The 23,365-nt window shown below is 39.5% G+C and overlaps 1 protein-coding gene across 1 annotated transcript in view; it reads right to left on the bottom strand.

The window, feature by feature from the left end:
• Positions 1-23,365, bottom strand: part of dync2h1 (dynein cytoplasmic 2 heavy chain 1) — a 129,733-nt gene that overhangs the window by 71,855 nt on the left and 34,513 nt on the right. The window contains exons 51-75 of the mRNA XM_029280376.2: positions 22,195-22,297; positions 19,560-19,724; positions 17,883-18,007; positions 16,757-17,005; positions 16,389-16,497; positions 15,438-15,551; positions 14,793-14,935; positions 14,418-14,490; positions 13,557-13,717; positions 13,136-13,273; positions 12,141-12,254; positions 11,837-11,997; positions 10,799-10,922; positions 10,507-10,628; positions 10,184-10,270; positions 9,073-9,199; positions 7,882-8,023; positions 7,074-7,183; positions 6,626-6,646; positions 5,694-5,792; positions 4,430-4,553; positions 3,089-3,252; positions 2,820-2,939; positions 1,796-1,930; positions 1,059-1,202 (exon numbers count right to left, since the gene is read on the bottom strand). Of these exons, the coding sequence (XP_029136209.2) occupies positions 1,059-1,202; positions 1,796-1,930; positions 2,820-2,939; positions 3,089-3,252; positions 4,430-4,553; positions 5,694-5,792; positions 6,626-6,646; positions 7,074-7,183; positions 7,882-8,023; positions 9,073-9,199; positions 10,184-10,270; positions 10,507-10,628; positions 10,799-10,922; positions 11,837-11,997; positions 12,141-12,254; positions 13,136-13,273; positions 13,557-13,717; positions 14,418-14,490; positions 14,793-14,935; positions 15,438-15,551; positions 16,389-16,497; positions 16,757-17,005; positions 17,883-18,007; positions 19,560-19,724; positions 22,195-22,297 (3,174 nt within the window). The remainder of the gene's footprint in view (positions 1-1,058; positions 1,203-1,795; positions 1,931-2,819; positions 2,940-3,088; positions 3,253-4,429; positions 4,554-5,693; positions 5,793-6,625; positions 6,647-7,073; positions 7,184-7,881; positions 8,024-9,072; positions 9,200-10,183; positions 10,271-10,506; positions 10,629-10,798; positions 10,923-11,836; positions 11,998-12,140; positions 12,255-13,135; positions 13,274-13,556; positions 13,718-14,417; positions 14,491-14,792; positions 14,936-15,437; positions 15,552-16,388; positions 16,498-16,756; positions 17,006-17,882; positions 18,008-19,559; positions 19,725-22,194; positions 22,298-23,365) is intronic.

The following is a 23,365-nucleotide window of genomic DNA, read 5'->3' as shown; positions in this document are numbered from 1 at the left end:
ATATAGTTCCTAAACACACGTTTGTTTTGTCTGACAGGCTAAGAACGCCCCACAGATGCAGCCAGTGAAGAGACAACACACATCCAATAAATGAACGGTGTGTGTGTGATGTGTTCAACAAAAAAACGTAAAACATTACAAAAAAAAAAAAGATTTCTGGGGATGACAGCAAACTTGTTATTCTCAAAAAGATTGAAAAGTTGAAATCCCTAATGGTGGGAAATAAATACTGTTATTGAAATAATGCAGCTGTCATATTAAAGCTTGTTGTACTCAGATTTTTAAAACACACACTCAATAAAAAGGGATTCAGGTTTAGCTAGTTCCCTCGCTCACAGCTCAATCTCAAAGGTGATGGTGCTTTTGCAGGCAAAGCCTCTAAACTGTGGAACAGCGTTCCTCCTTCCATCAGGTCTACCACCTCTTTTGACTCTTTGAAGTCCCACCTCAAAATGTATTTTTATGTTAGCACTTAAGTCCTGTGGTCCTGAATGGGCAGTTTCTATCAGGTTTGATTTTGTTGCTTTCTTTTTTGTTATTTGTGTATTCTTGTAATTGTTTCTTTTTCCTGTTCAAAAACGATCCGATCCAGATCCTGAGATTTGTGATCTCAAGTGGACTTGACTTATAAATAAAATGCAAGCTCACGATTGGACTAATGAAAAAGTAATAAGAATCAAAAAGACCATCTTCCATGAAGCTGTGCTGTTTGGCTCACAGGCTCATGAACCCACAGGCTCATGAACTGCAACAGGGTATTTCTTTAAATGCATTATAGACAGAGATCATAAGAAAACGGCTTTGATTTCTTTTACACTCTTTCCTCAAAAATGTAAGAAAAGAAGAATTGGCAGTCACAGTTCAAACACAAAAACCAGAGCATCTTTCTCTCTGAGATGTGAAGATGTGCGAGGTCAAGAAGTGTTGTGCTTTATGCCAAGCCTATCACAATGTGTGATAAAATGTACTTTCATCAAGGTTTTGTATTGACATTTTGGACCAAGGGCATAAGGTGCTGCAAGAAAATGGAAGTATAACAATAGTTGTGTGACACTCACCTTCTTAGACTGAAGAGCTCTTTGGAAGAGGCGCAGAAAAGACGCAAGACTGAAGCGGTACATGTTGTTGATCCTTGACAAGTCTGTGATGACAAAATACATCTTGCTGGCACTCTCTGCAAGAGGCAGGTAGGCATCCCGCTCCTAAAATAAAAACAAGGAGAAGGTGAGAAAAAAGGAAGAAGAAACAGGGGAAGTCAAATAAACCAAGAGGCAGCAGAAGAATACAACAGGTGCATGGGTGGCAGGGAAAAGGGGATTTATGTGGGAACACATGTAAAAAAGTGGAAAAGAAAATGTTTATTTCAATCAAGATATAAGGCATGAGAAGGAGAAATGGGGATGGACAGCTTAATGTGTAAAGACAGGAAATAAGAGTAACAAACAGGATTCTGCATTTATAAAGGCAGAAACAGTGAAGAGATGGATAAATAAAAATCAAAAAAGTAGAAATTCTGTTCTGGTAGAACACTGCACCCTTGAGGAACATTATGTAATGCACCTAAAAGAGCTTATTGCTGATGCATCAGTACAATTTGAAGTGTATTGTATTCTGTGCAGTGAGTGGCATGATAAAGAAAAACTGGAAAAAAAGTGGAATTTTAAAAGAGACCATACATTTAAAGGACAGGACACATATCTAGTGTGGTTACTTGTGAAAATGTCCTCTACCAGACAGACTTAACTGTATTATACATACTATGGAATACAGTTTTTTTGTGCTGGGGGTCAGGTACCTGGTCCAGGGATGCCTGCAGCCTGTGTGATTCCAGTAGTGACTCCTGGATCAGGGCACTGCTGGTCTTGGTCTGGTTCAGACTGTCTATCAGCTCCCTGTTCTCCAGAATATTTCCCTGAGCTGTGGCCAGGGTCTGTCACAGGAGAAAGACAGATAGATAAAAAGAGAGGAACACAAAAAAAGATAAATACAAGATTCATACAGAAAGAAATTGATGAAGATGGAAGGAGAGAAGTCCTTTTTTTACCTATGGGGTTTAAAATAGATTAGATTAGATAGATTATACTGTCACGTAGCTGTCAATTGGCTGAAATATGTGTTCTCTAAACCTGTACAAGAGATTTCATTTTATGACAGCTTGGTGTGTGTGTGTGTGTGTGTGTGGGTGGGGTGGAGGTGGGTGGAGCCTTCCAAAGCTTTGATTGAGTACCAAGGTTTGCCCCACTTCATCCTGCAGAATCTATTCTCTGAAACAAAGTGATCAAATTTATTCAAATAAATTCACATAAAAATAGATGAGAATGCATTGGAGCATGGAAATGTCAAGTCAAATATGCTCCTACAATTCTGAAATAATGACATGTCTAGTACCACAGAAGCACTGACATCCTGCTCTTGGTACCATTTATCTGTGTGTGTGTGTGTGTGTGTGTGTGTGTGTGTGTGTGTGTGTGTGTGTGTGTGTGTGTGTGTGTGTGTGTGTGTGTGTGTGTGTGTGTGCAAGCTTGCGTATGTGTGTGGTAAAAAAATTCTCTTAGACTTCTTTGCAACAAAAAATAATGAAGTTGAGTTTTATTTTGTAAGTAGAATTTTGATCGTTAAAGTAATTTTGCTTTCATACTAGGTCGTGTCAATTTTACCTGGAAGAACTAATACATATATGTATACATATATACATACATTATTGCCTAAGCGACAAGCTCTCAAAGTACTTATGAATGTAAAGAGTTAAAAAAACAAGTACTGTACACAAAAGTAGAATTGGACTCTACTTGATTTTCACAGTGTATGCTTTGCATTACCTCTAAGAGTGATTCTTCTAGCTGAGCCAGCTGGATCTTCTTGTCCTCCTCTTGTTGTAGTAGTCTTGTTTTTTCAGTCTCCAATTCTGGCTTCTCCTGCTGGATGGTCAATGCTAGCAGCTGACGAAACACATACAAACAAATCAAATGAGAGGAAACATGCAAAATGACTGCAGAATCGGAGTCTATACTCAATGTACGCTGCATAATTCAACGATAAAAACACTTGTATCACATGGATTTTAGACTACGGTAAGTTTGCAGGTTACCTGTCCTCGCAAGCCTGCCCTGGTGGTTGTGAAGTTGACCTCCGTAACCACAGAAACAGCATCCGGGGGGATAAAGGGGGTGGGATTCCGTGTTGCCATGAAGAGACGGAAGTCCTCGTTATAATCAATGACCTTGTCTCCTATTTGAACCACATATCTAGGACCTATGTGTGAGAGAAAAGCAGTTTTTAACAAAAAAAAAGAACATGCACTTTATGAAACAGGCTTTTATATTTGTATTCCATCATATCTTCATTCGTTTACTTACTCCCCAACTCTCTATTTTCTAGTTGTCTGCAATGCAGCGCTGGCATGCCTGTGTTTCTCTTCTTTTCCCATCCTGTTCCAGAGCACTTTTAAGTGGATAACTTGCCCTTTCTCACACTTTGTCTGCCTCCATCTTTTCCAAGTCAGCTTCAAATTGACAAACCATCTCTCCCTGGATGATTCATACACTTATGAATCATCCCTGTTCACAGGTTGGTTTTTCACCTCTGTTTACACGTGTTGACATGATGTAAATAACTATGCCCAATATATAAGAAATTATAGTTTACATCACTAGGGCAGGTGTTTTTATACAGTAAAGAACAATTACAAAGAAATTCAGCTGTTTGAATTCTTCAGTGGCCCACAGATTTCTGAGGACTTTGAAAAAGAAAGGTTAGACCATACTTGATTCAAATCACTTCTTTAAAGGAAAAAGTTTCGACATTTTATACATTGATACAGCAGAAATCAAGTATATCCTATATAAATGTCCGTTTGAGTCATGAGTGAGGAGCGTGAGTCCAGCCAGCTGTATTGCTTTTTGTAGCCGTGTTTACATCATGTTTACATGGATGGGACGGAGCGGAGGTGTGCCTCTGGAGGAGAGCGGAGGCTTCAGAATAGCGGAGGTGGGGCCAACAGCAGTTTGTTTTGGTTTCATGCTGGTGCTCAAATCATCACACATTCTTCCTATAAAGGATCTTGAAATGGGTGTTTTATCTGCACTAAATAAATGTAACTTTTGTGACACACAACACACACATCAATTTGAATAATAGACAGATGAAGAGCCAGTTTCATTAAATATGGGAATTCATTTTCTCCTGTAAGTCCCTTTGAGTATAGTCCCTGACCCAACTTACCCATGAGGGTCCCTCTCTCCTCATAAACACAATTAACATATGAACAACTCCTTTGTTTTTTGTTGTTGTTTTTCCAAGAGGCGGGTAGTAGTTTTGCATTCAGTGGTCATTCAGTGGTTGGTGAACCTTCAATATTGCACTCCAAAGAGTACTGATGCAGAATTATCATTTTTTTCTTCCCAAAAACATGGCATGTTAATGTGCAAACCTTGTGCTATGAGGTCCTTTCTCAGCAGTGGGTAGAGTACTGGCTCAACTCCATCCATCTCTTGGATGATAAGTGTTTTTCCAAATCTGACTGCCAGTTCCAGGGATGTCATGAAGTTACTATCCTAAAGAGATGAGACACACAAACACACACTTTGAAGAAAACTTTCATTTGCAGTATATGTTGGTGGTGTGCAGAGGTGTGTCGGCACGGTACAGTTCATGCACAAGCACAAGCACACGGGTAAACAACGCAGGAAGCCTTCATTATCAGGAAATCCCCGAGTGTTATGGCTGTATCTGACCAAAATGATTCAAAATAAGCCACAAAGTCAGTAAAATAGCGGTCATGTTCTCTGTGTTGTTCTCTGATGTGCGGACGCGGACTTGTTTTTTTTTTTTATAGTCCGCCTGTCTTGTGAACGCACGCTTCATGATCATGTAAAGCAATTCATGTATTGTATTACAGCGCTATGTACAAGTGGTAACCGTGCTCAGGCCCGGTTAGTCCTGGAGCAGTGTGAGTGCAGGTCAGCAGGCGAATGGGGAGGGGGGTCAATCATGCTTAAGCACAGTATGGTACAACTTTGCCGAGTGTGAGTGCGCCCTTAGTGATTGACTGTTCTTTCTTTAAACATGGGCACAGACTAAAGGTCAACTGGCTCAGTCTACCATGTGTGCCTCTTGGCTCTGTGGCAGTCATGTTCAGGTCAGTTATGCAACACCCAAAAGTCTCAAATCACCATAGACCAAAAGAAGCAGCAACAATTAGAGCACTAAAGGAAAAACAAACATTGTCAGGAAAGTAAATTAGCGCAATGAAAAGGAAAGAACATTTTATTTTTACGGCGATAACATAACAGGGATTCAAAAGAATAAACTTAATTGAACATGAATCGATGCAACACCTCCACTCCAACACCCAATAAGTGAACTGTGAGTTGAGACAGAAGGTGTCTTAATCTTATGCTCAGTCAGGCAGTGATGGAAACTAGGTGATAAAGGTATACCAGGGGTTTATAAGACTCGGACTCAAAGGTCAACAAAAAGTATAAAATGAAATGGCTTGTGGATGTAAAAGTTAGCTCATTGATCCGGTGAATCATGTGAACAAAACAAATTTAACATTCTGCATGTGTATAAGAATCGGTATGAAAATGTAACAGAAAACTTGCTGGCTTGTATTTTGTTTTCTTTAAGACACGTGTGTGCATACAGTAAGAGTGTGTGTGTATATGTGTGTGTGTGTGTGTGTGTGTGTTTACCTGTTGGTTGATAACCTCCAGTCTGTTCTGACTGAGATGTGTGCGTAGCCACTCTGTAGCTCTCGATGACGGGTCAATCAGGAACGGGCATGCAACACTCTGAGTACAGAACAATGATAAAGAAGTGTTAAACTATTACAACTTAGTGTGTTTTGAGAGAATGTTAGTTAAAAGGAGGATCAATCAGCTACTGGGGTAAAAAAAGGGAGTGTGCATGTGCATGTGTGTGTGTGTGTGTGTGTGTGTGTGTGTGTGCGTGTGCGTAGTTCAGTTCTGTCTTTCTGCTGCAATGCTTGTCGACTCAACATCACTCCTGCACCAGGCAGAGGAATGAAGTCCACCAAGCTGCTCTCATCCTGTGCTTTTCTATTTCATGGTCTCTTGCTTATACATCATCTCTCGAAAAACATCTCAAACCTTTTTATTTGCCCAAGAAGTTGTCCTGCTGAGTACAGTTTGCTCTTGTTTTGTGACTTATTGTGGAGAGAAGCTATCTGCACCTTTACTCTGCGCTTGCTTTGTCCACATAAAGATGATGAACTAGGGAGCAAGGGGAAACTTTTTCAAGTTTACTGAGAGGCCAGACTTAAAAAATGTTAAGAGTTTTTCACCATCGAAAACAAAGCTTTCTTCCTGACTGGAGCAAGCGAGGGGCAACTTGAAGAAAAAAAACAACACTCCAGAACGTGTCCATGCGTTAATGATGCATAATTCACTGCGTGTGTTTTGTGAATTTGACACATTTGCTCAAAAACTGCACAATCTTCTCGTGTATCAAGTCCGTCAGTTTACATTTAACTCTTATAAAGATGTATACATACACATATTAACACAAACCAACGAGGAGACAAACACACCAACAATGAAGGAAACAGACAACTTCACTAAACTAAAAATAGGCTATAAGGATGAATTGTGGAACAACTTCTTACCCGTAGCTTGAGTTCATTAATCTGAAGGCAGGATGATAAAAACAACACATAAAACTCAATATAGACAAATGGAGGACAGATGAATGGCAAACAAGAGCAGAACGTTCTGAAAAGACTGTTAGTATGGAGACTAGTTGCTGTAGCTGTTTTGTAATGAATGCATAATAAAACTGCACATTTGAGACACAAGACAAAACCAAAACTGTGATTTAAAATAACATTATTCCTGTTCTAACTTCATCCACAAAAAAACCCTGAAAAGAATTGGGGACACAAAGCGATAAAAATGTGTAATTGATGAAATTACCACATGAATAGTAATAGCTGTTCTTGCCAAAGAGAAATGTATCAAATGAATCAGATAATAAAATACAAATCAGATACTTCAAGGGAATTTAAACAGAGAAAGCCATATTAATCAGGTTTTAGAGACAAATGAATATCTAACCTGAAGTATGACAAGTGCATTCTCCATGGAGAGGTCATCAGACGGCAGCCCCTGACTCTTCCAGATCAGCTGCTCACTCTCGGAGCACAGGAAAGACCGCAAGTCAAACTCTGAAACAAAGAATCCACAACACAAACTGTAGATATTGTGCTTACTGCACATTTGACAAAAAGTCCCCATTCAACAGAGGGGCCTTGAGACATTACAGAAACGTGGGGTCACTTCCAGAAAGAGCTATTTAGTGGGCATGGGATTTAGAAACAATGCTTGGTAATGAAAGGTTTAGCTGTTGGAGGATTTCTTGCACATTTGATGTCTTATGGGTAGGAGTTTACAGAGAAGAAATCTATAGTCAGAGTCATAATTAGAGAACAATAAGTTCTATAAGAGACTTAACACACATCGTATAGGTGCAATGTGTTATTGGAATAGTTATTGCTGGAAAGAAGAGCTGATAAAGTTATGTAATTATACCAAAATTACAAAAGAAAGGTTCATAAACCTTTAAAATTGATTGATAAACCTAGTGAATTTGGTCAATTATGAACAATATTTAAAAAATCAAAAAACATATTTTTTCTATGGGATTAAAATTTACCTTGTAGTAAAAAACACAGTAGGCACTGATGTTTAGTAGACAAAGAAGCTTGTTAATGTTGTATATCAACCGTATGTATCCCAAATATAAGAGAACAGTGCATTATGCTGTGTAAGGGCATTGATTTCTTTCTTATAATTGTTCAGTGAAGGACTCGGCATATGTTGGTGTGAGTGTATTGGCAAAAAGAATTAGCAGTAGCATATTCACTCTGTAGTCCAGATTGAGCCATCCAACTCTCCAGACATTGTCTCCGACAGTCTTCAGAAGCGGCGGACAGATAGGTGATGAAGGCTGCAGCAAGCATGGCCCTCAGAGGGAGTGTGTCCAATTCATTCTTTATCTCAGACATCTGAAAGGAAGAGCGCCACGGAATGAAGAGAAACAGACAAGACAGAGAGGCGAGAGGCGAGAGACGAAAGACGGACAGGTAGGTGATTAGGGAGAAAAGGAAACGCCAAGCGAGAGAAGGGCAGCACATGGATAGTGGGATAATAGTGTGAAGAGAGGTAGGGATAAAAATGGAAGAGATGAAGGTGGCCATAGCATTTTAATGCTTCTGTCTCATCCAAACCAATGAACCCTAATCCATATCTACATTTATGCTAACAATGGCACAACTTAGTCCTCTACACATGCAGGAGAGAAACTGACATTTGACAATACTTAAATTCTTGGGTTGATTAATTGTTTTAAGCAGTATGTCATTGATCAGAAATCCACATGTAGATGTTTGGAAAATAACAATCCTCTAAGCTTAATTGTAAAACCTTGAACCCTGAATGCCGACATGTGTAGGGCTGGTTTCAAGGTTACAGGAACATGTAGTCCACTGTACTATTAGTGTCAACTATGCTGCCACATTCATGGCTTCAACTAAAAAAATCTATTTCTGCAATTACTGTGTAGTGGTGTACACCTCTATCTCTCTCGCTCTCTCGCTCTCTGGTTCTCCCTTCCTGTCAAGCACTGGCACAATCCTCGAAGCATTAACATATAGCAAACCACAGCTAGTGCATAGTGTGAAAAACAGTTAAGGATGAAGTGTGTATCTGTACGTGTGTATGAAAAAACGTGAGTAGAGAGTAAACTGGCTCTTTGGTGAGGGCCTAGAGGGAGGCAGTGTGTGTGCAAGAGTGTGTATGTCAGTAAGAGATTGAGTGTTTTAATTAAGGTGCAGACAGATGCTGTAGAGAGGAGTAAAAACAGCCAGAAGGGACTCAAGACAGCGGGATACATCCCCCTGTCACACACACTCACTCACAATCATCTACACACAAACACACACACGTCCCCTCCTGTTGCTCTAACATGGCAAATGAGCCCCCTCTTTTTGTAAATGTGTGTAACCTCCCACACCAGCACACATACATATATCATAACACTCATTTGTCAAACTACCTGTGCGTTCCACCGTGTGTGTTCTCCATCCAGTTGAGATATGAGCTGCTGGGCAGCAGTGATCGTGTCCTGTGCTTTTGTCACCTCAGCCTCTAACTTGGCCGCCTCTGTCGTGTGACACTGAAACCTGAGGAACACAGGAGGGTTCGGAAAGCTCATCAATATGTCGTTTAAAGAAGTAAATCAAAGTGTTTATAAAAGCAGGATGGCTTGAGATTTCCAAGCCACTTTGCCATATTTGTTTAATAGAAATAGTTCAATTCAATAGTCGGCCTGTTATTTTGTATTATATTTGATGATATATAATTTTTCATGCTGATATGGATCTATGTGTCTGGAATAAAGAAATAAAATAATATAATTTAAATATCTGATAATAACTCTAAACCATTATCCATTTGTAGCTGCCTCAAACCAAGATAAGTGGTATACAATCTGTACATATGCCATGAAATCTGACAAGCAAACTGATGTGAGGATAAGTGATGTGAGCTGAGGTGAGTTGAGGTGAAACAAGGCCCGAATACAGAAAGGAAGGAGAGAAGAGGAGAGCAAAAGAATTACCTAAGGAAGGAAGAAATCAGGCGGTTCAGAGTTAAGAAATAAATGTACCAACAGGAATGGATAAAAGGATGATGGGAAGTTGATTGTTTGGAGAGAGCCAAGATTGGAGGCGTTGGAGGAGAGGGCACCAGAGAGACCAGAAGGTCTGAGTCAAACTCTGAATGACGTTCATCATTATTGAACTAGAGCCAGACAAGAAGTGAAAAGGGCCTGTTTCAGCCAATCTCAGAAGAAAAAGTAACCTGCCCTTAAGGCATTATAGATTGTTTGTAACATTGTTTATTTAATTACATGGTGAAAAAAGGATCCTGCGTGGTTGGTAGAGTGTGAAAGGTCATTTACAAAAAGTATGTCAATCTTTCTTGTGGAATGTTAGATCGTTAGTTAAGTTAGCTCCTGAAACTTTTTAAACGCTGCATCATTTTCAATCATACCTGCTTTAAAGCCCATCGTTAAGGTAACTGTAGCTATTTTAACATGTGAAATATGAAAGAAATGTATTGATCAAGGCTCTGAAGAATGAACAGAAAGGTGGAACAAGGCATACTTCTCTTTCAAATCGTTGACTTTGGCTCCGACAGAGTTAAGCTGGTCCTCCAATTTGTTCTTCCTACTCTCTGTTTTCCTGAGGTTTCTGCAAACACACAAACCAAATGTAAAAAAAATATGGTATTATTACATGTAGAATGTGTCTATGTCCATCATTAAATGTATGAATATTTAATATGCGTAATAGAGCATAGAGAGAGTCAAGTTAAGACTAAGACCAAAAGCTCACTGACAAGCATGGTATCTTTACGGATATCTCTTATTTTTAATCAGCAAAGATAAATATATGTGTGTGTGTGTGTGTGTGAGATGTATTCATACTCCATGAGTCCAGCCTGCTCTCTCTCCAGTGGCTCTATCTTCTCCAGGACGTGGGAGTACTGGACGTTAGCTTTGACCCAGGCAGCCAGAGGAGCAGCTGCTGCACTTGCACGCTTTGCATTCTGACCACAACAACAACAACAGCAACAGCACATGGAATTAACAACTCAAGTTACAACAGCAGCCGCAGTGCCATCTTCAGGAAACCAAAATGTCTAAAAATAAAGGAGGGGGAGTTGACCAAATTCACAAACATCCAAAGTTTTGTATTCTGCTATCATGTTTAGCTGACCTTGGGATCGAAGGATGACTTGTTCCTGTTGAGCAGCTCTTCCACACTCTGGCGGATCTCGGGGGTGATGTTCCTGGCCTCAAATGTAGCGATGTCCTCCCTCACACCACGCTTAGCCAGAAAACTATATGGAAGAGATTAAATGTTGTTATGTAGTATTGTCTGACTTTAAATGTGATGATCATGAAGCAAACATGTGCTAAAAAGACAGACTGTAAGAGAGATATAAAATAAAGTGACTTCTCATCAAGAAAAGAGGAGGTGGTTGGTTGCAACCTACGTTTTTTTCCGTCTCTAAGCGCAAAGCCGCAAACAGTTGCAACTGATTCTCTTTATTATCTCTGCCAACCCTCTCTCTCTCCCTCTCTCTGTCTGTTCCCCAAGCTCCCTCCTCATTTTTTTCTCTTTTTCTCCCTCTCTCACACACAAACCAAATTCACTCTCTCTCTTTTTTGTTACTTGAAGCACTCGGAGAGGGGTTGGCTGACCCAATTACCATGAATCATTAGCGGGACAGAATCCTTTGTCTATCTGAGCCCCTCTAAAGGAGCCCACGGTCAGATGAGTGATTTGTACCAAAAGCTCATTTCAATCAAAACTGAAACATAAAAGGATTTCATAGACACAGTCACACATATACTTATTTGAAAGCTCTTATTATATGAAATATTCCTAAACATCTTGTTTGGTTGAGTTCATATTATTTGTATCACGTAACTAAGTGGTGAGGAATATCAATACTTGCAAAAGACGAAAAATTTGAATATTTGGTCTTGACAGCTCAAAGAAGAAATGGACAGAAAATGTTGTTTTTCCTAATAAAGCAATCTTTTATGGACTATGCATCTCTAATAGCTTTGTTGAATATTTCCTCCTTTTAACACTTTCCACATGAACCTCTTATCACACAATAACCTTCTCACACCTCTTTTCAGAAACTGAAAAGGTGACACATATATTGTCTGTTGACTATCTATTTATTCTTCTTTATTGACTTTGCCTGTTCAACCACGTTCGTCCCATCTCTTCCAGTATCACCTCTTCATGCTGACCCAGGAAGTGTCGAAGATGCCCATCAGTCTTAGTACCCCCTCCAGGATGTCTCTGATGACATCAGGGGGCATGCGGAGGGAGCGAATCTCAGACAGAGCTTCAGGCCTGATGTTTCCAACTGCACGCTTTGCTTCATCGACTAAAGGCTAGAGGGCAGTGATGGTGAGAAAAGTGAAGGATGCAAAGATAAAGAATGGATAAACACAGCTGGGATGGAAAGTTTGGTAAAGGCTGAGGGCATTGTATGCATTTGTTTTCTAGCAACTGGACAGTTAATCAAACAACTTGCCTGTACTTCCTTCAGCTCGTCATCTATTTTGGCTTTTCTCTCTTCAATCTTGGAGACTTCATGAGCCATCTTTCCTTTGATCTTTTCCATTTCTGTCTTTTGGTCACTGGCATTCTGGAAAACCAGACAGATGGTGGGATATTCATTGTGATGGTTTGGAAATAAGGCCCTCAAATGTTTCAATTTCTACATCATAAATATGAAATATTTACTCATTACTCATTTGAACTCATGACTGACCAAAAACACATGACCCTTTTTGATGGATAATTTCCATTGATTTGTCAAGCCATGACTCCGTCATTCATTCTTAATACGTCCCTTATTCCTTTTTTCATCTAGTTTTATTTCTTCTTTCACTTCCTCCTACTCTGAATGTTTCCATCTTCCCCAAATCTTCTTTCACTCTTCCACCTGGTTTGTTTCAATCTGCATCTGGTTGTCCCAGTCTTCCTCCTTTTTTTTTCCCTTCCCTGCTGTCTTCCTCTCTACAGGAGACAAAGCCACTACAGCCCGGAGCGATGAGTCTAGTCATTAATTATCACTCTGCAAACTGACTCTGCGGACAGTTTTTTCTTCTGTTTCTTGTTTCTTTTATGTCCCTCCTTCCCGCCATCCTCCCCACAGAGAGACAGACAGAAGGATATCCCAACTAATGAACAGTGTTCAGTTTTCTTTGTCCCGCTTACATCAATCCATCCATCCTAGAGACTGAGTCAGTAGGAGGAAATGGAAACGTGGATATCGGGGGACAGGGAATACTGCAGGGGAATGCACTCAACAAACAGATGCATACCTACAAAAACTTAATAAATAGTGTATTCACAGCAGGGGAGTCATAACTATGAAAAATGTAAAAAAAGTTGCTTGAGGAATGGAGAGGAGAGGAGAGGAGAGGAGAGGAAGACGGCCACAGTGGGAGGACAGCAACAACATGGAAGAGACATGAAACCCGCAGGACCTTTAAGCGTTGCTCTGCCTGCCACTGAGAATACCTGCATGGAGGTGGTGATTTCCTGCAGGGCAGAATCTGCCTCCTGTTGTTTAGTCTTCAGCAGTGCACTCTGCTCTGCTGCCCGCCTCTTCAACTCATCCACCAATGCTTTAGCTTCGTTCAGCTTCGACACGCCTGCCTGCAGAAACAAGTCAAACATATTAAAATAAAAATCTAATGTATCAACATTTTAAAGAAATATCCTGAAATACTTGGGATGAGCCTGTTATCTTTTTCTTCTACCCATTCATACTTTCTGTACGTTGGCTATTTTTTTTTTTTTTTATCTTAACTAGCTAAGTTAACAGAATACTTTTACTTCCATACTTTTGAGCTACACAACACCTCTAACCATAATTAAATGACTTCATGCATTCTACTTCTCTCTGTAGAACAAGCTTGTATTAAAGCTAATACTGTACCTGCAGATGCTTCTGTCTCGTTGTGAGCTGGCTCTGCTTCCGGCTGTATAATACAGTGTAGACATGCAGAAAGGCCATGTACTGGCTTGGTGTTGCACCACGCTCTTTACATGACTCGTGAACAATCAGGAACAAGCGGCACAGGTCTCCTTGTGCAGAACCTGCTGGGAGCACAGGTTAAAGAGGCACCTGAGAACAATGTGGTTTCAATTTAGGAGGTTAAAGTCATAACAGAAAATAAGGTAAAATGTGTTCTGTTATGTAAGTTGGTTCCAAATCAGGATGAAAAAAACACCTAGCGTTTTTTTTTTTCTGATCGCCATTGTCTTGTAGTCAATGAGGAGAGAGAGTACGCATCAGAAAGCAGCCATCTTGAGAAAAAGCGCAGTGCCCAGCATCTTTCTTCCAAGCGGTCAGCCTTTTTTATGCAGCCACTCCGAGCAATTCTTACAACTTTTAAGAAAGGCGCTATTGGTGTCGCCAGCGATCTTTTCCAAATGTATGATATTCCCCTGGAGTTTTGCCGCCTACAGAACATGTCTTGTTCATGCAGTAAAGGAGTCGTGACGGTCAAACAGCAGCCGTTTTCAACAGACTGTTGTCATAGAGACAGGACGGACGTGCAAAGCTTTTCTTCTCAGCGCACAAACGCTTCATTAAAGTGCTTCCAAGATCACAGCCAGCAGTTTTCTGAATAAACGCTAGATGGGCACGGGGGCCTAACGTAAACTATTTCTTACAGTGATTTTTAAGGTTCCAAATTTAAAGAAAATACAAGAGAATAACTTTTATTTATTGTTCTAAATGGGTTGTTTTTTCTGAACAAATAAAGAATTTAAATATCGGTATGTGTGATCTTACCTGAGCTTTTCCCCTGATCTCTTTCATGCTCCTCTCCTCCTCCTTCTGTCTTTGCCAGCAGCAGCTCAGGAATCTGTCAGGAACACATTTACACACCCCTGATGTTACATTTTGATAGAAATCCTTGATGCATGCATTCAAATCTTTCCTTTCTTATGCACATTTTGTCAACTTCTGGCCTGCGTGAAATTTGATCAAATACTGGGACAGAGAAGTCTGTCTTTTCAGCGTTTCTGGGCTTATGTAAATCCCAATACTAAACACGCTTCAGCACAAATCCGTATGATAAATACTGCTGTGACCTTTGTGAGCAACTGCTGATTTAATATCTCTTTTGGATCTTGTCATTCCTCCTCCTCCTGCTCTAACACATACCTTCTTCATGCTGCTCTCAGACCATCCCTCCATCCACTGGACAGAACACTTGCGGTAAAAAGCGGGGTTACTCTCACAGTTGATTGTGAAGTTAGAGTTGGAGCAATCCATGATCAGGACAATATGAAGGTTCTGCTGGATTCCTTGGGGGGGAGGGGGGTTTGACAAGAGTTGGAGAACAAAACAGAGGATAAGTTAGTCGCAAAATACTTCTCATTACACAGAAAATAAGAAGGAAACAAAGACAATACAGAGCAAATAAACAGTCTTGTTTTTGTCTCACTGGTGTTTGTACCTTTTGGCTTATAGCTCCCTGATGGAGTTGAATAATGAGTGTGAGCAAGGAGATCCTTAGTTGGTTTACTTTGACAACAGTAGAGTTATTGACTTGATTCTCTAGCAACCACATCAACCTTAATGCACAATGCACCATTTCTACAGTGTATACATCAGTGTACTGCGGGGGAGTAATAGAGAGTGTCACAGATGAGGACAGACAGAACAGTCAGAAGGACGAAGATGACACATGTGGAAGGCTGACATAAAAGGAAAAAGGGGCAGTATACCACATAGAAAGGACAAATGAAAATAATGATTGACAGGCAGACAATGGAAATCTGCTGCCAATAAATATACAGTACTAACTATGGGAAAAGTAGTTGTAGAGAGGTCCAGTGAATCCATCCTGGGAAGCAGAATCTTTTAGTGGGGAGAGGAGAGGCTCCAGCTCTTCTGGTGTGTACAGACCTGGAACTTCACCTGAAACATGACAAAACAAAGGAATCATTGGAGTTTGCTCACATTCTGGCATCTCTAAGAAGAAACTAAACAGAAGATAGAGAGGCCCTGGGGCTCCGGTTGCCTAGTGGTTAGTTAGCACGCCCCATGGCTCGGAGGCTGCAGATCTCCAAGCGGGCAGCCCGGGTTCGAATTCGACCTGCTGCTCCTTTCATGCATGTCATTCCCCCACTGTCTCACTCCCTGATTTCTGAATCTATCCACTGTCTTATGTCCAAAATAAAGGCATAAAAAAGCCTCAAAATAGACACCCTCTAACATTTAAACTGCAACCTATCATTAGTTTACAAAATATTTTTGGCTTTTGTACATGAGCTCTTCAGTGCATGTCTCATATTCAATCTAAAGTTCACTCCAAAACTGTGCTACATTAGGGATATGATTAATACTTTAACACACACAAACAAAATACAGACATACTATTTCTAAGACCCTCCTTTGAATAAACAACTTGTTGGAATGCTTTGACCTGAGACACACACTTAGTCACAGAAGTCTTTTCATCACTTTGAGTAAGCAAAGTCACACAGAGGACAGATTTATACTTGTTTGTTAACAGTTTAGAAATATGTATGATAACTTGAAGAAGTGATTAAAGGCAGATTTAGTCTACATCCAGCTGTCTCTTAATGTTAACTGACATTATGCTAAGCCAAGCTAACCATCTGTTAGCTACTGCTACAGTACAGATGAAACGTACAGACACTTTTTGCAAGAAAACCAATTAGTGTATATCCTAAATGTCATTTTTTTCCTTTTCAACTATTACAGAGACAAACATTCATCTACAATACACACCTGATGACAGCAGGCTGTTGACCATTTCTAAGAAAGCTGGGTGAACAAACTGATAGTCTTCCAAAAGCAGAACAACCTGTTGGCCCTCCAGACCTGCCAGTTGCATCACCTACACAGAAAGTATGCATTACATCAGTCATACACATATATCAAACACCTTTATATTTGTATGATATATTTCATATAAATAAAATCAGGACACATTACATTTGGCGATTTAAATATGACAAAATAACAACATTAAAAGGTGACAATGGGGAGTAAAACCAAAAAGCTTGCCAGTACAATGCATTCATCTGTTACATAATTCTGCAAAGGGATGTAGCTTTGCATAAAGTGAATTGATAAAATTGACAATCTACTCTTACCCCCTTGAGATCATTGCTGAAGTGCTTTAGGGTATAACCACGGGAGATTTTAGGTGTGAACAATGTGTATCCATGCATGTGTGACACCAGGCAAGTGGCTGTGTGCCGACCCACTCCACTCCGGCCTGCCAGGAGCAGAGAGCCACCGGGTCGGCTTAGCACCCGATCTACCCTGGACACAAAGTCACACACTTCCCAGAACAGGAGAAGATCCAGCTCCCTGTTATCACGACTGTACAGCACGACTCCCTAAAGGAAGAAAAAACACACAGGTGAGGAGATGTCCAAATGACATTCTGAAAAAAATAAACAGATGGATTAAACAAAATAAGGCAACCTGATGAATGAGCCACAAAGATAACAGTTACAAATGATGTAGAGATATGAAGTATTACCATCATTTATTTATTAAATTAAAATAGCAAAAAATAATTGTTGAAAGACTTCATAACAGTCCAAATTAAAGTAATGCATTGAAAATTAAGGTTTGGCAGAAATATAAAGTTTTAGAAATATAAGATTTATCAGCAATAACTTTTGAAGCCATTGGTCTTTAACTGGGGAGGCGGCACCCAAGATAGATGATTGAGCCATTTTCTGAAGGTTGCTGATGTGTGCCTGGGAAGAAAGGCGATGCTGCACTTTCTTTTTAAAGGACATTTGGTACATGATGTGTGCAGCAAAGTGCTGGGACATGACAGCATGAAGCCATCAGAATCAAAACCAGCATTTAGAAATGAAAAATTCTCCTTTTTAAAACAAACCTGTTGACCACTTTCAAATGACTGTTCTACTGTTGTGTTTTGTGATGATGACATACTGGATTTGTTGATCTGTCTCAGGTCCAAACTACACCCATCTGTGAGACTGGCTTAATTTCTTGCTGCTCCATTTTTTCCACTGAGTTAAAGAGCTAGCCTTAGCACTTAGCGGAGAGGGGCTGATTAGCCAAAAAAAAAAGAAGACTTTTGGAAGTTATGAATCTATTTAAAATCTCAGAAGATAAGAACCTCTATTTTTACATAAATCAAATTTTTCTGACCTCTATATTTCAGTATGCGTTTATATTAAATCCAACAAGTCTGATCACACACAAAACAGCAGACAACATTTCCTCACTGCGTACCTTCTGTATGACTTGTTTGAGGTCAGCCGAATCCAAGCATCCCAGTTGTTTACCATGAGGAGGAAGAGACTGGCCTGGAGCTATTACAGCTCCTTCAGAGGCTCCCCATGTCACATAGAAACCATCTGCACTCAGGGGCAAGTAATTCACTCTGTTAGCAACGCACCTGCATACAGCATGAACACATTAAGCAACAAACAAAAAGAGGCTGTTGTCTACTGACAACAAAAAAACACATGGAAATAAATATATATATCTGAATGATTAACATTTGCATTATGATTAGTGTTAATCCAGCAGCTAGTATATCAGATGTTGCCGAGAATCAGACAGTTGTTTGTTTCGCAGGCAGACTGCCCTTAAGGCCAAAATTAACAAGATGCATTACCCATTAAGGCCACAAAGTATTAGCCTTCAGCTTGTGCTGCCTCACATCTTGGGTAGACAGGTAGACTGCTTATGGTAATATTCAACGGTCTGTGCAATAGTAATAGGATGGTTGAGAAGTAATAAAAGCTAATACACTCACAGGATACTGCTCTGTCTCTGCAATTATTTCAAGTCTGATATACTGCAGACTGTTCCCTCTCAGTCACTGAGAGACACCAAAACTGGCTCTCATATGTATACTCCTCCAATTGTGTTGAATTTGAACTTTTGGTGAGTTGCTTCTTGGTATGACAATGTAGCTGCGAGCTTCCTTTGTATGTGTTGGTGTGATAAAAATGAATGTATCCTTCAGGCCTCTGTCTGTCGTCATTACACCTCTTTGAGTCAGCCTTCTTTGCATGCTTTCTTTATGCTGGCTAGCATTGTTAGTTTGCATGGAGAAATCTGGCTATGGCTTGAAACTGCAAGCATTTACTTTTGCTGAGCAGGTCATTACCAAGCAAAAATAAAAGTAAGTATAAGTTGCTACCTGTGTGTACGTCTGTTTTTCTTTGTTATCTCTGTTAATTAATGAAATCTTACATCCTTGATCTCCCTGGTTTAAATTCATGTTCTTGTGTTCTTGTGTTGCCTGGGTTCTTATGGGTTCTTTAGATGAGTTGCCTGGATTATTATGATGGTTCTTATGATAGTTGTTATCACTGTTGGTTTTTTGTTGCATTGGTTCTTTTGCTGTTGGGTTCTCATTTAGTTTTGGTTGGTTTGCTGTTGTTTGGTTTCTTCTGTGTTTGGGGTTCTTGTGCTTAGTTCTAATGTTGGTATATAAAAGCACTTTGCAAACCAGTGTTTTTAAAGGTGATAAATAAAGTTATTTAAGGAGGGTGTAATCTGGTCTGTATGATCTTTCATTTCGAGTCATCAGGGGACTTGTACTGAACTGAACTGTACCTGTACTCTGTGTACAACCCTCGATGTGACTGGTGTGGCTTCTTATTCTTCCATGACTTAGTGGGGATTTTTTTCTCACAGTAGAAGTTATAAAGGAAGCATGGTGTGGCTTTTAAGCTATTATTTTCATGTCGTTTTCTCAAAGAAAAGAGCCAATCAAATACAAGTAAGTTGTTGGCATTCATTTCAGAAAGTTCTCAATCTGAAATAAGAACTTCTCCTGCTTTGCCTTAACGTTAGGCTGTTGAATCCATCTGCACACAGTTGTTTTCCATTTATATGTGATATTTATACAAAGTTTTATTCAGAAAGAATATAAAGGAGTTTTTTTTTTTATACCAGTCATGTTGTCCAGAGCATCAGATCCCCAGTCTCCACGTATGATGGAAGACAGGATGTTATCAAAGGTGTGAAGGTCTTTGGAGGAAACCAGCCGGTCCCTGAATAGCCTCCTGGCCTCGTATGCCACCACCTCCAACACGCTGTCTGTCACATTAGATTGAGCTAAAAGACATCAATGAAAGACAGAGAGAGAGAGAGAGAGAGAGAGAGAGAGAGAGAGAGAGAGAGAGAGAGAGAGAGAGAGAGAGAGAGAGACTTGAACATTTACCCAACAGGATATTCAAAGACATGCACAAGATTGCATTTACATAAAAGATATTTATTTTACTGTTGTTTGCTTATTACTTAAGAACCTTGAAACATCACTAAACTCAAAGACTTCCTAAAAATATATTACAAACAAAATTCACCTTCACCATTAAAAGAACAGTAAGTATGCGATGGTATTTCCATATCTGTCACATGAGCACAGTAGGCACACAATTTCTCAGGCCTTGATATGAAGCAAAGGACAGTTTGGCCTCAGATACGATGACAGCACCTCCAAGGAGAGTCTAAATTTACAAAATCCCCCCCAGAATCAGTAATGTCTTGTTAGCTACAGCAGAGAGCTACAGGGACAAGCCAGAATCAGAGTCTCAGAGGCCACTGGCTTCAACAGTGTCTGTCAGATTATATTGTAGGAGCAGAAGAAGACAGTCAAACAGAGACACAGCTTTCACTTCCTAAAAATATAAAGTTGTCATGCTAAACATTCTGTATGCCAATGGCTTTACCCAAAGCCCATTTAGTGGTAATGTAACCAGTTGTGTCAGTAAAGATAGTTTTTTTTTCTGGCTATGAAGAGTCAGTACTGATTTTTATATTTGCAAGATGTGTAGAAAACATACTCAAGTAATGGTTTAACTACTTTAAAGATGTTTGTGTCAAGATCATAATCTGTAGTTCACAAAGCCTGGGATTAAATTGTAGAGGATTAGGATTTCCTTTTACTTTAAACATGAAAGAATGTTGTCCACTTTGGTGAACAGCATAAAAAGAAACACTGTCTGAAATAAACTCAAACTGAATTTGGCATGTTTGTGCTGTAAAACATTTTAACTAGCTGGTTATGTAAACTATGTTGCATCTGTCAGTAGTGTAAATTGTAATTTATGTTTCAAAAATATTGCAGTGATTTTTAAAAACAACTACCAATTGATCTGGCCACTTTGACGCAACTTAATTCAGTTGTGACCCAAAAAAAATGACTCATCATTTATTTTTGTTTGATACATTGAACTTATTAGCAAATCAAAATTCAAGTTGGTTTTTCCAGCAGTTACGGAGCAACATTATCTTTAATTTGAAGTCATCAAATGTAAAATGTAGTAGTAATAAAACCAAGCTCTATCAGCTTGGTTTTGGGTCTGTATCAACTCATTGTGAAGATATGTTCTATGGTTTTCCTTAATGATAACACATTTCACCATCAAGGTTTTACCATCTGTCCATTGTTTGGTGCTGGACAGGCACTGTACAGCTAGGTTTAACAGTTGTTTGTTTACTGTAAAGAGTTGCTTTCTGCAGACAAAAGCTACCCTTGTGAGAGCAGTGAGAGAGAACCAAAGCAGCTCACTTTGAAGATCCTAAAAGCCATGAAGAGGTTAAAATGCAGGTAATTTTTTTTGTTCCCTTATTCATGACTAAAGGTTTTTGTCATATTGTTACGTTGCATTCACGTTGTCATTTGTTATTTAGTTTTAATTATTTCCTGATTATAGTCTCTTTAAATTTCAAACACCTATGTTTTAAGGTAAGTTGGCAAAGTCATTGTAATCACAGGCACACTCAAATCCACCACAAGCATCAGCACATCCACAGAATAAAGATAGAGAGAGATTTATACATACCAAAAAGAAGGTAATCAGCAAGAAGGTAGAGAGAAAAAGAAGAGCGAGTTAAAAAATGATGAGCATAGGAAAAGGGAAGTCTGTCTGCTGACGTTACTAATTAAAATAAATGATTTGACTCACTATCACAGCGGGAGTGCATTGCAACAGGAGAGAGAGAGTGACAGAGGGAAAGAGATGAAGGGACAGAAAAGTGAGAGGATGATAAAAGAGGGAGTAACATAGAGAAAGCAAAGAAAAGGAGAAGACAGGAGGGAAGACGAAGGGGATCAAATGAAGGGAAAGATGAGAATAAGAGACAGTAGCTCTATAGAGAGAAAAGTGAAGAGATTCAGCCTTCTGTCTGTCCATGTTGATTTTTTTTTTTTTAAATATACTTTTAGGTCTTTTTGCCTTTATTGGATAGGACAGCTGTAGAGAGATAGGAATGGTTCAGAGGAGAGAGTGGGGGATGGCATGCAGCAAAGGGCAGAGATCGGATTCAAACCCACAGCTGCTGTGATAAGGACTATAGCCTCCATACATGGGGCGTGCGACATAACCACTAGGCTACCCAGTCCTTAATGAATTTGCCATTAAAACTGATCATTAAAGATTTTTTCGCCCAGTGACAGTAAGATTTTTTTAGTGAGGATTCTAAAAATAATATCTAACATTTCAGGGGGGTCACGAAATCAAACTGTCTTTGTTTTGTCTGCACACAGCTGGCCTCTGACACATTCTTGAATGTGTTTGGTTACCTGCAGTGATGTCATATCGCAGCAGGCTGAGGACCCATTCTGTGAGGATACAGGGGGTGAACAGGTAGTGGCTGTGGTCATCCACTGTAAACTTGGTTTTCACCTAAAATGAAAAACAGGAGAAAATATGAACATATATAAAGAGGGAGATATTTTAGCCAACAACAATATGCATAGTAAAAAATGACAATACAAATGTTTATTTAAATATATATTTACGTTCAGAGTCTGTCAGCTTGATCAACTTAATGTAATTAGATTAAAAATGAAAAGGCTTCAAACCTGACACAGATACTTAACCTCTAAAAGAATCATTTCTATGCCAGCTAAGAACTTGCCATTCCAAGTTTGAGTCAGTGACAGCCTGTGCCTGTGTAAAGTCTGTGACAGGATAATACAACTCTGCTGCAGAACTCCATACTTGCTTTAAAAACACTTCACATGAATATTAGTATAAGTTTCCAAAGCTCATTAACTTAGGTATATAGTATAAAACCACACTTGTTGATTGTGTTCTCATTGCTTCTGGTGCACCATACAGTGCTACAAAAAAATCTGTCTTAATAAGAGATGCACTAATTGCATTTTCTTTGGAGGATATTGATTTCTGATTTTTTTCATGGTCTGACCGGCCAATTCTTTCTAACTTTTCTTTAATGTAAATTCAACTTAATGTTCATTATAAAACACTGAAACACTGACTGATAATTCATTATCTATTTAAGAAAAAGTATATATACATATTCTAAACTGCTCTAGGTTACATAACCAACTGACTTGTTTCAACACATAAACATACTTAAACTTAAAACATAACTCAAGATTTTACTTGCAAGATTGAGCAGCAGGCTTTTACAGAGTCATTGAAAGAGGAGGTGAGATGTAACATCTAGCCTCCTCCTTCCATGGCGTATCAAAACGATCAAACCCAGTGTTGTAACATCACCAAATTACATTGCATACGAACAAACAACTGCACTCCCTTAACAATGGCATGAGTTGACATTTTACAGGAGAGGTCTAAAAAGAACGAGTGCATTGACAGAGGGACGTGCATTACAGCTCAATGTGTTTGTCTGTAAGAGAACTGGAGCAGGAGGGGACAAAGTGCACTTGTGTGAGTAACTGTTGCAGTATATTGTTTTTGGCGCTGTGCACATGGTATGAAACT

The sequence above is a fragment of the Labrus bergylta genome, chromosome 11 (genome assembly GCF_963930695.1).
Source record: "Labrus bergylta chromosome 11, fLabBer1.1, whole genome shotgun sequence".
Taxonomy (NCBI): domain Eukaryota; kingdom Metazoa; phylum Chordata; class Actinopteri; order Labriformes; family Labridae; genus Labrus; species Labrus bergylta.
This window is presented reverse-complemented; position numbering and strand designations above follow the sequence as displayed.